Source organism: Nicotiana tabacum, chromosome 16 (assembly GCF_000715075.1).
Source record: "Nicotiana tabacum cultivar K326 chromosome 16, ASM71507v2, whole genome shotgun sequence".
NCBI lineage: Eukaryota > Viridiplantae > Streptophyta > Magnoliopsida > Solanales > Solanaceae > Nicotiana > Nicotiana tabacum.
Window position 1 is genome coordinate 126808083 of NC_134095.1, and position 16544 is coordinate 126824626.

The 16544-nt window shown below is 38.8% G+C and overlaps 2 protein-coding genes across 2 annotated transcripts; one reads left to right on the plus strand and one right to left on the minus strand.

The window, feature by feature from the left end:
- Positions 1–3161: 3161 nt before the first annotated feature.
- Positions 3162–3824, minus strand: LOC107815152 (uncharacterized). The gene is made up of 3 exons (XM_016640669.2): positions 3534–3824; positions 3395–3448; positions 3162–3326 (listed from the first exon to the last, which is right to left on the minus strand). The coding sequence occupies exons 1-3, from the start codon at positions 3765–3767 to the stop codon at positions 3162–3164; spliced, it is 453 nt and encodes a 150-aa protein (XP_016496155.2). The 5' UTR covers positions 3768–3824.
- Positions 3825–13298: 9474 nt separating this feature from the next.
- Positions 13299–16515, plus strand: LOC107810771 (putative late blight resistance protein homolog R1A-3). The gene is made up of 2 exons (XM_016635594.2): positions 13299–15268; positions 16032–16515. Exons 1-2 carry the CDS (start codon positions 14461–14463, stop codon positions 16034–16036), a joined length of 813 nt encoding a protein of 270 aa, XP_016491080.1. The 5' UTR covers positions 13299–14460; the 3' UTR covers positions 16037–16515.
- Positions 16516–16544: the final 29 nt, after the last annotated feature.

Here is a 16544-nt window from a genome sequence, read left to right on the forward strand (position 1 = left end):
AAGTGAACGAGTCTGAAGTGTCGTTTCATTCAAGGGAGATTCCTTATATTGATAACTTGCCAGCCGTGCCGGATGTGGAAGCTCTCACAAGGGATATTGATGAAATCCGGACAGCAATGTGGGATGAGTCTAGACCAACGGTGCTTGCAAAGGGGATGCTTTTTCCTGATAAAGCACGCGTAAGCAGGGCTTGTAAAATGCAAAATGTTAAAGAGTATCGTGAGATGCAGGTATCGGAGTCAAGTCCGATGGTATACAAGGCTATTTGCCGCAGGTGGTTTTGGCCATATAATTGGATGTTGCATACGTCGAAGAAGAAAACAGGTATGTGGAAAGTGGGTAAATACATTCCCACCCACACATGCGAAATGGACACTTTCAACAGGAATCACTTCAACTTGGATATTGACTTGATATCTCTTGTACTTATTCCGCACATCGAAGCGTCCATAAGGTATAAAATCAAAGAGTGCATTACAGTAGTCTACCAGGAATATGGCCACACAATTACTAAAAGAAAGGCATATCTTGGGCGCAAAAGAGCGTTTGAAATAGTCTATGGTAACTGGGATAAGTCATTTGCAGATCTGCCTAGCTACATGGCTGCACTGCAGCACTTTAACCCCGGAACAGTTATTGAATGGAAGCTTGAGCGGAGTCCGGGTAAACCAGAATATATATTCAATTACGTGTTCTGGGCGTTTAAGCCAACAATTGATGGTTTTCCGTATTGCCGGCCCGTAATATCCATAGACGGAACTCATGTCTATGGAAAGTACGATATCAAGCTATTGATAGCCGTGGCAGTGGATGCTAATGGACAGATATTTCCTCTAGACTTTGCTATTTGTGCAAATGAAAGCACAGAGACGTGGACAATGTTTTTGAACCACTTGAAAGAGCACGTTGTCAAACATCATTCAGGTATTTGTCTAATATCTGATCGGCACGGGGGTATATTAAGTTCTGTGGAGAACCTTCATGCCTGGCAAGAACCTTATGCATACCACCGTTACTGTGTGAGGCACTTTAAGGCCAATTTCAAGAAGGCACATCCCAAAAAAGATCTACATGATTTGATGTGGATGGCAGCAACAGACCACCAACAACATAAATTCCGGAGGCATATGGATTCTATCAGGCAAGAAGACGATGCAGCATATCGTTGGTTAATGCGACATGATCCTGAAAAGTGGATGTTGCATGCAGATGGTGGCAGACACTGGGGAATTCTTACTACAAATGTGTCAGAATCCTTCAACGAGTTATTAAAGTCGGCAAGAGGATTGTCCGTCACAGCCATAGTGCGTATGTCGTTCGAGCAGATGGCGGAGAGGTTTGTACAACGGTCTGCAGCTGCAACAGAATTGATGGAAAGGGGTATTGAATTTATGCCAGTGCCTATGAAGAGACTAGAGAAATACAGACGGCGAGCACATTGGCATTCCTTTTTGCAATATGATAACGAACAAGGTATTTTTGAAGTTCGCACCGCTATCCATAATAATCGGGGTAATAATGTACATACTGTAAATGAATCCACAAGGTTATGCTCATGTGGGAAATGGTCAATCTACCACATGCCTTGTTCACATGCCATCAAGTGTTTTCAACGTGTTGGTTATGCGGAGACCAACTATATTGATCAACAATATAGTGTTTCCAAATACCTAAACACATATAGTGGTCAGTTGCAACCAGTGGGTTCTGAGCATTACTGGCCCCCAGAACCATTTAAAATGGTGTGTAACAAGTCCTATTTGCGTAAAAGACAGGTGCAGAAGAGAACGCGTATACGGAACCAAATGGATGTTAGTGATATCGTATATGCACGCAAATGTGGTATATGCTCGCAAACAGGCCACGACCGTAGAAAATGTCCTTTGGGTGGCAACAATAATCAAGCTCAGGGCGGGTGTTCTTCTATTGTACCTAACTACCCATGAGTTCATGTTGTAATAATTAGTTGTTATGTATACGATTTAAGTATTTATGAAATAATATTTTCTTGTTTGTTAATTATGATTTGTACTTTCCCTTTTTACCTATTTAAATAATAATTTAATATAATTATCGGTATATTTATTATGTGTGTTGTCTTGTCCCTATCACGATATTTAATACACAAAATATATATATGGCGCTATGTGTGTCTTGTCTTGTCGAACTGAAAAAGCTGAAAACATCATGATATGGCGCCATTAGATATGTGTGACCGGCTGACATAAAGTCGTCTCGTCAACATCATGATATGGCACCATTAGATATGGCGCTATCTAATATAGCGCCATTAGATATGGCGCTATATGTGTCTTGTTTAGCCTATAAATAATGGGGTCATTGTAGTTATTTTGTATGCTAAAAATTTCCCCCAAGAAATATTTCATTAAAAGTAAGTAAGGTTTTTATTATAAGCAAATAGTTCACAAATGGCTCAACCTGGTCGTCCACCAATTTGCTTATGTGGAAAACCATGCATGATGGATTGTGGGTGGGAAGGTGCTAACGTTGGACGCCGCTATTGGTGCTGTATGAACAAGTTGTATAAGCAACCCGACGAACCTACTTGTGAATTTGATGAATGGGATGCGGAACCATGTTATCAGGAAAACTACAGGGATAGATTACAGGAATTTCATAATATGTTGTTATACCAGCATAGAATACAAAAGGAGGGAGATAGAATTATTACAGAAATGAGGGAGAAACTGAAGGAGGTGGAAGATAAAAAATGGAGAGCATAATGGAATTGTGAAGCACACAAGGAACGCAACGAAAAATATAAACGGGAACTTGCGGAGGTGAAGGCGGGAGTGAAAGAGATAGAAGAAGAAAAAGATCAAATGGAAGAACGATTTAAGTGGTTGGAGCGAAGAATAAATGACAACTGAGGATGGAGCATTGGCATGTATGTGTTTAGTGTCATTTTCATATGTCATGTATTTTTATTATGTTGGCCTGTTATGTTTGTGTTTGTGTTGTAGTAATGTTTTCCTTGTTTGTTGAACTAAATTTTATTTTAATTTAAGTGGAAGTTAAGTTTAAGTTGTTGTGTTACTATACCAAATACTATAAAACGAAATGAGAACTAAAAAAAAGTAACTGTCATATTCGACTAAATATTATTTACACCAAAAAAACAAAAAAATTGGAAGACCGAATCAATGTGTCCCGCATCCGGTGTGTCTCAAAGTAGCCGTTGGTCTGAGGCGCATCCCCTGCCGCCCGGGTACGCTATCAGGATCATCATCATCAAGTCGTCTCCTTATGGCCGGATGCGGCACAGGATGACATGTATCGGTGGTGCTGTCAGGTCCAGTAGAAGGCTACATAATAATATCAAACTTAGTATAGAAAACTACATAACAATTCACAAAAATTTATATTGGCTTACCATAATCGTGTCTGGATCCTGAATGTAGTCATCTGTCGCAGCATCGCATGAAGCCTAAAAAAGTAAATTAATAAAGTTAAAACAAAATAAATAAGTTATAGTAAAAACAGTAATAAAATTAATACTAGTAAACTCATACCTGCGCATGTGATGAGCTGCCATAACTCAGTCGGTGCCCACTATCAAAATCTCGGATCGGTCGAGACTCATCAGTGGTAGACGGGCCAGGGAAATATCTACCCAACTCCACTCCTTGAAAATCCGAGCCCATGATCAAGAATTGACCCGATGGGGTCACCTGCGACGTCCCTGGAGTGTCATAAATGCCAAGGCTGTAAGACGGCATGTCGGTCTCATGCATGCCACCTCCCATATCAGCAGCAACATCATCAACATCATCAACAGGAGCCTCAAAGCCCCCTTGCTGGGGACCTCCTCTCCGCCCACGACCACGTCGTCCAACACCAGCAGGTCGTCATGGAGCAGCAGCAGCTCGTCGTCCACCACCCCGTGGCATACCACGACCTCGCTGGTACGTGGCTGGGTCAACATAATCTGGCTGGTGTGCCAAACGCTGATCCGATCGGCCTCGCTGCAGTGTCTGGGCAGCCACATCCATTAAGTGACGACTATATTCCTGCATGATCACAGGGTCGTGGACATAACTCTGCATCTGCTGCCCCATACGATATACGGTATGCAATCCAATCGCCTGCACAAAAGTTTTTAATATAAACTACGTATTTGACTAGAAATTACTATTAATGTAATTGATAATAATAGAAAACATACCAGAGCCTCATGTCTCCCGGCGTATGAGACGTACCGACCATCTACCTGATGAACTGGGTTCCCGATAAAAAGTCGGGAAACAGTGCGGTACCATGCCATATAAACTTCGATAGGAAAGTGTTGCGGAGCTGGGGTCAAGTCCCCTCGGCTGTCCCAAATACCCAACTGCGCTGTCAGCCACTCAATAAATGTGTCGTCCACTCTCATCCTATCATCCCTCTCATAATGTAAAGGATCCCATGCAGGCTGAGTCGGTATAGACTGCGGAAATTCAAACTGACGAAATACTCGCTCTGAGGCATGATGCTCAACAATATCGAGGCACGTGAGAGGGACGGAAGCCCTCAAAATATGGAAACCGTGCGTGCAATACGCTGGCAGGGTACTTATCAACTCTTCGTTGTACGGCGTCCAGATGAACTATCAAATAATAACACAAACCGTTAGTATGCGCAACACCTAGTTAAACAATAATTGGTAAGTTTAGTTAGATATTCACCTGTGCATCCTCCAGAAAATCCAACACATCCCTACAGAAGGGGAGATTATGATGGCCATGATACTCTCGTGCAAGTCTACGACGCAATACCCACCTACAAGCTAGAGGGAGATCAGGAATATGTACATTAGCCGGTAGCTGTGGTAGAGGTGGCCGAAGTTGCAGAAATCGCTCCCACACCCAAACCTAAAACAGAAAGTTGACGTAAAGATTAACTATAACTAGGTAGAATTGTAACTAAACGACAAATTATTTCAATAAGTTGTCACCTGTAGAAGTGGCAGAAAGCCAGAAACGTCTCTCTGTGTGCCCATGGATGCCCGGCACATCTGCCTATACAAAAAAGATAGGACAGCACCACCCCAGCTGTAGCTGACTGTATCATCGAAGTCCGCAATATGATGCAGAAAACGAAGGCTCACTAGGTTCCTCGAAGTGTTCGGGAACAAGACCCCCACAAATAGAAGGAGCAACAACAGCCTCGTATATTGCTCCACATCCACCTCCGCTGAGTCGTCGGTGATAGTATCGTGGATCTGCACCAAGTGGTCTCTAATGGGGACCAACTGCATACGACTGCTCCCAATTGCTACATCTGGGTCCTCGGACCTGAAGCCCGTGAGCCTGTGCAGCATATCCATATATGAAGCCCGGTTAAAATATCTCATGTTCCCAGGCAGTAAAACTGGCAAGCCATCGGTGGACAGGCCATATAAAATCTTGACGTCCTGGAGTGTGATGGTGGCTTCGCCGATGGGCAGATGGAAAGTGTGCGTCTCCGGTCGCCACCGCTCAATCAACGCCGTGATCAAAGCATAGTCGAGCTGTATCCGGCCAATGCTAATGATCCTATATAATCCCATCTCCTCCAGGTGATGGACCACACGGGGATGTAGAACGCGGGGAGGAGTCAAAAACTCCCACAATAAATCCACTCTCCTGCCCCGAAAAGTCTGCGTAAGCAACTCTCCCCCCCATATATGCTCGGATCTATGCTGGGGCTGTAGGGGTAGTAGCTCCGACGTCCGAGGGCCGGGATGTATAGGTGCATCCATGTCGTCAACTGCAAATTCATAATTTTTAATAACTATCATTAAAATTTATGTGTGTTTTTTATAATTTAAATTCATATTTTTTAACAACTTAATTGTAAAAATTATATATATACTTATGGGTTTCGTGCTAGATTTTCTGAGGCCCAGTGGTACCAAACTATCATTAATAATTTTATGTTTTTTTAATAATTTTTATTCATATTTTTTAATAACTTAATTGTAAAAATTATATATACCTATATATAATTTTTATAATTATGGGTTTCGTGCTAGATTTTCTGAAGCTCAGTGGTACCAAACTATCATTAATAATTTTATGTTTTTTTAATAATTTTTATTCATATTTATTTAATAACTAAATTGTAAAAATAATATATATATATATATATATATATATATATATATATATATATTATAATTATGGGTTTCGTGCTAGATTTTCTGAGGCCCAGTAGTACCAAACTATCATTAATAATTTTATGTTTTTTTTATAATTTTTATTCATATTTTTTAATAAATTAATTGTAAGAATTATATATATATATATATATATATATATATATATATATATATATATATATATATATATAAGATAATTAAACAATTACTACACAATACTACGCTACAAGGCTCTATATTTTACTACGCTAAAAGGGTCTACGTTTTACTACGCTAAAAAGGTCTACGCTTTACTACGCTAAAAAAGTCTACATTTTACTACGCTAAAAAATAATTCTAAACTAAACGGCATAAAAACACATAAATATACATGAGGATATTAACAAACACATTTTTTAGACTAATTTACATATTTTTATACAACACTAAAATTAAATCCGGATAAAATTTAACATGCTAGTTTCGGAAAAAAAAAACACAAACCGAAATAGAACACATACAAATCAAGTAATATGCATTGTTATAAAAGTTTCAACTTAAAATAAATCGAAATACCTCGATTTAGAATTTTCGGAATGTAGATAGATTGAAATTTTGACTCCAGAAGAGTGAATCCACAATAACACGAAGCTCTACTCGACAGTGGGACCACAAATATTAAACTTTTATGTGACGGGGGGACCCAAAATTTTTATTTTTTTTTTAAAATGGCGGCAGAATCGGTGGTGGTGGTGGTGGTGGTGGTGGGACCAGAAATGAGAAATGAGGGAGATGGAACGAAGAAGAAGAAGATGGAGGATTTGTATTAAGCGGTATAGCGCCACTATTAATGGCGCTATGTGTTCAGGTAATAAGGCGTATAGCGCCACTATTAATGGCGCTATGTAACATGTGTCAGTATAACGCCACAAATAGTGGCGCTATACAGTAACGGTGCAGTTAACGTTACTGTTGTGGCGCTATATATAGTTTGGTAACCTTTTTTTTTTTACACTTATTTGAGTATTTTGAGTAAAAATAAACCACATTTTGGTTCCGCACTCAGTAAGTGAAGCAATGGACAGTGCACTAGAATGTGAAAAATGCAATTAATGAGAACTGATTTGTTGAGGTTTACTTAATGAACACTGTTATAGGCTCTATGATATAAACTGTTTATACATCGAATGCTTATGAGTATAAGAAAGTGATTCACACACTTTTCCAGACTTTTTTTTATGAGTTTGCTTTGTGGGGCCCCTGTTTCCAAGATTTGGTTTTGTCTAAACTTGGGGATTAAGGCAGTGTTTGCCAATGGAGGGGCGTGAAGTTGGGAGAAGAAAGGCATGTGCTTGGCACGTTTTTCCGCTGATGCTGTGAGTTTTTTGACAGGAATTAACGGAAGGATGATTTTTGCAAATTTTTTAGTAGTACAAGAATGTTTTTTGTTCCCTTTGGTAACATAAGGATGTTTGGGTCATAGTTCAGGATTATTTTAGCCAAAAACTCAAACCTGTTATCTAGTTCCACAAACAGACTGAGTGAAACATGGCTCATGCTGTTGTAACTTCACTTATGACAACTCTGGAGCAAGTCTTAAAATTCAATCCAAGTTTGGTTTCTGAAAATAGGGCACCTCTTGATTCTCTTTTTGGGAAACTTTCTTGCTTGCAAGCTTTCCTTGAGGATAATATGGGAAATAGGATCAATGATCAAGAATCGTTGACTATTTTGGAGACGAAAATTAGAGATGCAGTTTATAAAGTAGAAATTACAGTTGAATTGTGCCTAAGAAGAATCCATGTGGCTGATACTGAAAACAATCGAAACATTGCTCGTTCTAAGCTTTATGATGAGTTGGAGCAAATAACAAAAGAAATGGATTCCATACAAGAAGAGGTGTTGAAGTTCAAGAATGACCATCAAAATATCAAAGGTTTGCCAGCAACAATTTCTTTACCTCTCCGCTCACCGCCGTGTACTATCTTAGATGATGAAAACACTCTTGTTGGGATGGAATATGAATTCAACAGCATAAGAGATCAACTCATCGGACAGACATCAGAACTGAATTTAGTCTCAATCGCTGGTATGGGTGATATTGGTAAGACAACTCTTGCTTTAAGAATTTTTAACCATCCATTAATATCTCGTCGTTTTGATGTTTCTTCATGGATTACTGTCTCTCAAGATTATGATGTAAGATCAATGCTTTTAGACATTTTAAGATTTTGTAACCAAGGTGTAAAGCCAATGAACCACAATGACTCGAGCATTGACCAATTACTAGAGAATGTCTATAAGAAATTGAAACTGGAGAGGTATCTGATAGTTTTGGACGATATATGGAGTATTCGCCTGGGACCTAATTAGAAGATCATTTCCCGATGATGAAAATGGAAGTCGAATCATGATCACTACTAGGCTCTTAGAAGTTGCTGATTATGCTAGTAATGACTGCCTTCCTCATTGCATACCTTTCCTTAATCTTGAAGATAGTTGGAAATTACTATGTAACAATGTATTTGTAAAGGAAGATTGCCCTCCTCAACTGGAGGAAATAGGGAAGAAAATAGCAGAACAATGTCGAGGATTACCTCTCTCAGTTGTTGTCATTGCTGGTGTTCTCTCTAATATCAACAGGACATGTGATGACTGGATAAAAGTTGCTGAAAATGTGAATTCAAATATAGGCTCAACCTCCGAGCAGTGTTTAGAGATATTGTCTTTGAGTTTCAACTACTTGCCTTGTAACTTAAAAGCTTGCTTTCTTTACATTGGTGTTTTCCTCGAAAATACAGAAATTCCTGCAGATAGGTTGGCTAAAATTTGGGTTGCTGAAGGTTTTTTGAAGACAATTATTCATAAAAAGCCAGAAGAAGTGGCAGAAGAGTGTTTGGAAGATCTAGTTGGCAGAAGTTTGATTATGGTTAGTAGAAGACGAGCTACTGGCAAAATCAGAACCTGCAGAATTCATGACCTCCTTCGACTATTATGCTTGAGAGGAGGAAAAACTGAGAAGTTTTTTCATGTCAAAAATAAATGCGACGACGTCTCCTCAGATGGAATGGAATTTCAATGCCGATTATGCTTGTATCGAGAAGCTTTACAAAACAAAAATCTCAATCTAGAGAAAGGTAATTTTGATTCAATTCATACCATTTTGTGCCTCGATGAACGCGATGTTTTCTTAGAGGAGTCTCTACATTACAAAACAATCAGTTGTTGCTTTCAACTGCTAAGGGTATTAGATGTACAAATTATTTTCTTCTCAAAATTTCCCCATGAGGTAACACAATTAGTACACTTGAGATATCTTGCCTGTACCACTTGTACAGCAGTTCCTGCATCAATATCCAATCTACTGAATCTACAAACATTAATTGTTATCTCATTTGTGTTGCGGAAGCCAAATGTATATAGTGTGAATAAGTCACAACTACTATACCAAAAATTATGACAGCCACCAAATAATAAATAAGACAATAAAATAACAATAAAGGAAACACCAGAATTTACGAGGTTCGGCTAATTTTGCCTACTCCTCGGACACAACCAATATTTTATTTCACTCCAAAAATACAAGTGAAATAATACTAAAGAGAGAAGATACAAATGCCTTAAACAGATGAGAAGACAAATGAGAGGTGTGTTTAAATCCTAAACATTAAGCCTTTTATTATAGGGGAAAAATCCCCCAACTATTGCTAACCCACCGATGTGGGAATCTGAAATTTTGACATTTCAACAAATCTCCACCTTGGGAAAAATTCCACGTCTTCAATTTTCTCTCTATAACAAATTTTGGTTGTGTCTTCATCTTCAATATTCAGTGTTCAACAATGTTGATCAAATCCAAACAATGTTGAAACTTGACCGCAGTCACCACCTTTGTCAGCATATCAGCAAGATTCTCTGTAGTATGAATTTTCTTCACCGTGACTCCACCTTCTTCTATGATTTCTCGTATGAAATGATACCGAACATCAATGTGCTTCGTCCTTGCATGATAAACTTGGTTCTTCGCTAATTGAATAGCACTTTGACTATCACAAAAAATTGTGATACCTTTTTGTTCAACACCAAGATCCTTTAGCAATCCTTGAAGCCAAATTGCCTCTTTCACAGCATCTGTAATAGCCATATACTCTGCCTCTGTTGTAGACAAAGCAACTGTTGACTGCAAAGTATACTTCCAACTAACTGGTGCCTTTGCAAAAGTAAACACATAACCAGTAGTTGATCTTCGTTTGTCCATATCACCCGCAAAATCTGAGTCACAATATCCAACTACAAACTGATTGTCTTCCTGCTCAAAAACTAACCCGACATCTACAGTATTATGAATATACCGTAGAATCCACTTCACAGCTTGCCAATGCTCCTTCCCTGGATTATGCATATATCTGCTAATAACTCCAACAGCTTGTGAAATGTCAGGCCTTGTGCAAACCATTGCATACATCAAGTTACCAACAGCATTTGCGTATGGTACCTTTGACATATACTCTCGTTCAGCTTCATCCATTGGCGACATAGTAGTACTTAGCTTAAAATGGGGAGCAAGTGGAGTACTAACTGGCTTAGTCTTGTCATCTATGCCAAAACGTTGTAGTACTCTCTTCAAATATTCTTTCTGAGATAAACAGAGTTTCTTTGAACGTCTATCTCTAATTATCTCCATGCCAAGAATTTTCTTTGCCTCACCCAGATCCTTCATCTCGAACTCCTTCTTCAGTTGAATCTTCAACTTATCAATTTCTTCCGAATTCTTAGAAGCTATCAACATATCATCAACATATAGGAGAAGATATACAAAGGAACCATCTTTAAGCTTGTGCAAATACACACAATGATCGTATTTGCTTCTCTTGTACCCTTGCCACAACATAAACTCGTCAAATCGCTTGTACCATTGTCTAGAAGATTGTTTCAATCCGTACAACGATTTTTCAAGTTTGCACACCATATTTTCTTTTCCAGCAACTTTGAATCCTTCTGGCTGAGTCATGTAGATTTCCTCCTCCAAGTTTCCATGTAAAAACGCAGTTTTTACATCCATCTGAACTAGTTCCAAATCCAATTGTGCTACCAAAGCCAACATAATTCTAATGGAGGAATGTTTTACAACTGGAGAAAACACTTCATTGTAATCAATTCCCTCCTTTTGAGCATATCCTTTGGCCACCAATCTTGTTTTGTAGCGAACATTTACTTGGCTAGGAAATCCTTCTTTCTTTGCAAATACCCATTTGCACCCAATTGCTTTCTTTCCCTTCGGGAGATTGGCCAATCTCCATGTATGATTCTGATGAAGGGACTGTATTTCATCATTCATGGCAATCCTCCACTTATCTTCTTCTGAACTTTAGACAACGTCTTTATAAGTGGTAGGAACATCATCAGCTACAATTGAGGTTGCACAAGCAACCGTCTCTATGAGACGAACAGGTTTCGTTATTGTTCTTTTTGGCCTGCTGGTTGCTATTGATTCAAGTTGTTGTTGAGGTTCCTGAGTTGGAATCTCCTCTACTGGCTCACCTTCCAGAGGGTAATCTTCATTTGTTTCCTCCTCTGCTTCTTGTGTAGGAAAAATAAATTTTCCCTCAAACTCCACCTGCTTAGAAGCACCTTTATTTTGTTTGGTGTCTTTTGTTACCTTATTTACCATAGCAGATTCATCAAAGGTAACATCTCTGCTGAATATTACTTTCTTTGTCATAGGACACCATAAGCGATATCCTTTGACTCCAGAAGTAATTCCCATAAAAATAACCTTCTTTGCCCTTGGATCTAATTTTGACTCCGTCACATGATAATATGCAGTTGAGCCAAACACGTGCAAAGAGTTATAATCTACAGCAGGTTTTCCATACCATTTTTCAAATGGTGTCTTGCCATCAATAGCAGCAGATGGTAGACGATTAATGAGGTGACATGCATATGTAATTGCCTCAGCCCAAAATTCTTTGCCCAAGCCAGCATTGGACAACATACACCGTACCTTCTCCAACAAGGTCCGGTTCATACGTTCTGCCACTCCATTTTGTTGTGGTGTATGTCTAACAGTGAAGTGTCGGACTATGCCATCATTTTCACAGACCTTATTGAAATGATCATTTTTATATTCACCTCCATTGTCTGTGCGAATACACTTGATCCTCTTGCCTGTTTGATTCTCCACCATCGTCTTCCATTTGAGAAAAATTCCCAACACTTCATCTTTGCTCTTCATTGTATACACCCATACTCTTCGGGAAAAATCATCAACAAAGGTTACAAAATAGTGCTTCCCACCCAATGAAGGTGTTTTGGAAGGACCCCAAACATCAGAGTGTACATAATCCAAAATGCCTTTAGTATTATGGATCGCTGTACCAAATTTAACCCTTGTCTGTTTCCCTTTAACACAGTGCTCACAAAATTCCAAGTTGCAAGCCTTTACTCCTTTTAACAATCCTTGATCTGATAGAGTTTTCAAGGATTTTCCTCCAGCATGTCCCAAGCGCATGTGTCATAGCTTGGTTGCTTCTGCCTCTTTGTCGTCACTGGATGTCGCTGTCCCAATAACTGTACTGCCACAATAGCGGTACATATTATTATTCTTCCGATTAGCCTTCATTACCATTAGTGCACCGGAGCATACTCTCATCACTCCATTTTTTTCAATGATTTTGAACCCTTTTAATTCCAGGGCTCCCACAGAGATGAGATTCTTCTTCAAATCCGGTACATATCGAACATCTGTTAATGTTCTGATCATTCCATCATGGTTCCTTAATCGTATTGAACCAATGCCATATGAGGTAAGAGGACTGTTATCCGCTGTGTGGATGACTCCATATTCTCCTTCTTGAAATTCCACAAACCAGACCCTATTGGGACTCATATGATGGCTACAAGCCGAGTCCATCAACCATATGTCTGATGATGTTGATGACTCTGTTGTAACTAATGAGAAGTCTGAATCATCACAACCAGCTACATTAGAATCCATAATGGCCTTTCCATTATTATATTTGGCCTTATTCTTCAACTTCGGACAGTCTTTCTTCCAGTGCCCTTTTTCTCGACAAAAGACACATTCATCTTTGCTGGGTCTGGATCTTGACTTGGATCTTCCCTTCTTTGTCCTCGTTTGATTTTGAGAACGACCCCTTACAATCTGTTTTTCTCGCTTTCTTTGTTCATAGCTGTACAAAGCCGAACAAACTTCTCTGAGAGAAACTTCGTCATTTCCATGGAGTAGAGTAGTTTCAAGGTGCTCGTACTCATCAGGAAGTGACGCCAACAACATCAAGGCCAAGTCACCATCATCATAAGTTGTATCCATATTTTGCAAATCTGTGACCAACTTATTGAAACTGGTGATATGTTCATTCATCGTGGTACCAGGAACATAGGTGAAGTGAAACAGTCTCTTCTTCATGTACAATTTATTTTGTCTGTTTTTTTTCTTCAAAAATTTATCCTCCAGTGCTTTCCATAATTTACTTGCAGAAGTTTCCTTTGTGTATGGATATTTCTACTCTCTAGCAAGGTAGGATCGAATGGTACCGCAAGCAACACGGTTGATAATTCTCCAATCTTCTTCTCCAATAACATCTGGTTTCTTTTCTTCAATGGCCAGATCTAGCCCTTGTTGAAAAAGGACATCTAGAACCTCGCCTTGCCACATCCCAAAATGTCCGGACCCGTCAAAAATTTCTACCGCAAATTTCGCATTTGACACAATTCTTGTCATAAGCGAAGATGCCAATGATGACGTATTGTTGACACTTGATGTAGATTCTTCTTGTTTATTGTCTCCCATATTTGACACAAATATTATTTAATAGCCGACGACACAAATCAAGATTATTTCCTTTCTGATGTAGAATATCAGACTAAGCTGCAACTACAGAGCATACTCAGACAGAACCTTGACTCAGTTACCAAGATAAATCTTTTATGATGTGGAAGATCAGACTATGCTGCAACCACAGAGCATACTTAGACAGTACCTTGGCTCTGATACCAATTGTTGCGGAAGCCAAATGTATATAGTGTGAATAAGTCACAACTACTATACCAAAAATCATGACAGCCACCAAATAATAAATAAGACAATAAAACAACAATAAAGAAAATACCAGAATTTACGAGGTTCGGCTAATTTTGCCTACTCCTCGGACACAACCAATATTTTATTTCACTCCAAAAATACAAGTGAAATAATACTAAAGAGAGAAGATACAAATGCCTTAAACAGATGAGAAGGCAAATGAGAGGTGTGTTTAAATCCTAAACATTAAGCCTTCTTTTATAGGGGGAAAATCCCCCCAACTATTGCTAACCCACCGATGTGGGAATCTGAAATTTTGACATTTCAACAATTTGCATCTCAATTATCCCTGCCATTGGTCATTTGGAACCAGCCAAATTTGAGACATTTGTGTCCTGGGGGAATGTATATGCCTGTTCCTCCAAAATCACAAAATCTCTTATGTTTAGAGAACTTGGAAACACTGGATTCAATATCTGTTGCTGCTTCTAATTGGAAGGAGAATTTTACAGCAATCCCTAAAGTAAAGAAGTTAGCTGTTTGCTTACCACCATGGCGTAGTGTAATGTCTAATCTTATTGACAGTCTCATCCGTCTTGTTGATCTCGAGAAGCTAAGAATTCATCTAGATATTTCGCCTTATGAGAATTTTTCATTAAGGCTGCCAACGCTGTTATCGGATGTTTATCCTACATTCTTGAAGAGTTCGACACTAGTAGGAACGTGTCTATTGTGGGAGGATATGACTACGCTTGGTCAATTGCCCAATGTTGAGGTTCTCAGGCTAAAATGTTTTGCATTCCAAGGGAGAAATTGGAATCTAAATGAAGGGGGTTTCAAGAAACTGAAGTTGCTACAGATTAACGAAACAAACTTGGTGCACTGGGAAGCGAGCAGTGAAAGTCTTCCTAGACTTGAGTTTCTAATCTTGAAGTATTGCTATAAATTGGAGGATATTCCTACAGAGATTGGAGATATTCCCACATTAAAACTGACTGAGTTGCATAATTGTAGCCAAGCTGCTGCCCCTTCTTCAGAGGAAATTGGAGAAGAACAACAAAGCTTGGGAAATGAAGTACTCGTGGTCCGTGCCTACAATACTGAAGGTTAGTAAAAAGTATGAGTTTAAGAGGCTCTGGCTGTGTGCTTTGTTTTTAACCATTTCTGAAGATTTCCTTCGTATGATACATACGAGCAATATTGGTGCAAGTGCAAATACATATATCCTGGCTGTTTGCTTCTTCTGAAATTGCCTTCATTTGTTTGGTATTATTTTCTAATGTACATATGCAGTTTCCCCTTCTCTTGCATATCTCATGCAATACTTTCGTTATTTTTCTTTTATCAAAACTGAATTTACAGTCGAGTATATTGTGTTAAGTGCGGTTACCTGTTTATTAATAGAACAAATGGCTTGTATACCTATAAAACTTAGTTTCATTGTGAGTTCATAGTTTCTCCAAGGAAGATGGCATTTTGGTTCACATTTTTTTCCCTCAGCATTGGGTGAAATCTGAAAGTGTATCTGTCAGTTATTCGTCAATGCGTTTTGAAGGGGCTAGCCTATGACTTCATTCGCGTTCCTTTTTCTGCTTGTGTTTTTCGTTTCTCATAGAAATGAAGGCAACACTTTCCTTGTTCTTTCTGAAGGTTACATTCCGATTTGCTCAACTAAAATTGCCCATTCTCTAGTTTACGTTATTTTATCTGCATTTGATGTTATTTTTTCTGTTTGGTTTGCATCCAACTCCGACTGCTGAACAATTGGGAGATAGTGTATTCTGAAAATTTTGATTGAGTGATGCTCCTGGTCTGTATAATGACTGGTTCTAATCTAATTCTTGAACTCTCTTTCTTGTGCTTCCGCAGAGTAAAATCGTTGCCAAGATGATGGCACAGGTAATTAGTTTGAAGCATAAAAATGTGGATTTTATGAAACTAATAGGAAAGCACAAGAACAGATGCATTGAAGATGGACTTCAGAGTGCTCAAGCAGAGATAATTGTGAGGTAAAGGAAAATTAATACCTTTAATTTCTTCTGAATCAAACACATCAGACGCAAGGAGCAACATGAATGGGGGATAGAAAACAGGTCCTTATTCCTCATAGCTGTATGTAAAACTTCTATTTCCGTTTTAGGTCAACTTTATGTTCTTATTTCCATATTCGGACCATGTAGAATTGTGTAAAATCAGGTAAAAGCTGATTTGTCAAGGCAATTGTCCAGTCATTGCCAACCGAAGTTCATTCATCTTCATTTACAAACATTGAGAATATAGTGGCATTTGTCAATTGGCTGGATGAACAGCTCTTACTGATTGTCTGTCCAACTATCATACCTTCACTTTCCTATTCCTTAAATAGGCTCTCGACATTTATAT

What these genes read in the sequence shown, in the direction of transcription:
- LOC107815152 (XM_016640669.2), bottom strand. Translation starts at nt 3,767, where the DNA reads ATGGGAGGTGGCATGCATGAGACCGACATGCCGTCTTACAGCCTTGGC. An exon ending in GCAGCTCATCACATGCGCAG is followed by an intron (nt 3,449 to 3,533) that starts GTATGAGTTTAC and finishes TTACTTTTTTAG; the next exon opens with GCTTCATGCGATGCTGCGAC. An exon ending in AGGATCCAGACACGATTATG is followed by an intron (nt 3,327 to 3,394) that starts GTAAGCCAATAT and finishes ATTATTATGTAG; the next exon opens with CCTTCTACTGGACCTGACAG.
- LOC107810771 (XM_016635594.2), top strand. Translation starts at nt 14,461, where the DNA reads ATGTGGGAATCTGAAATTTTGACATTTCAACAATTTGCATCTCAATTA.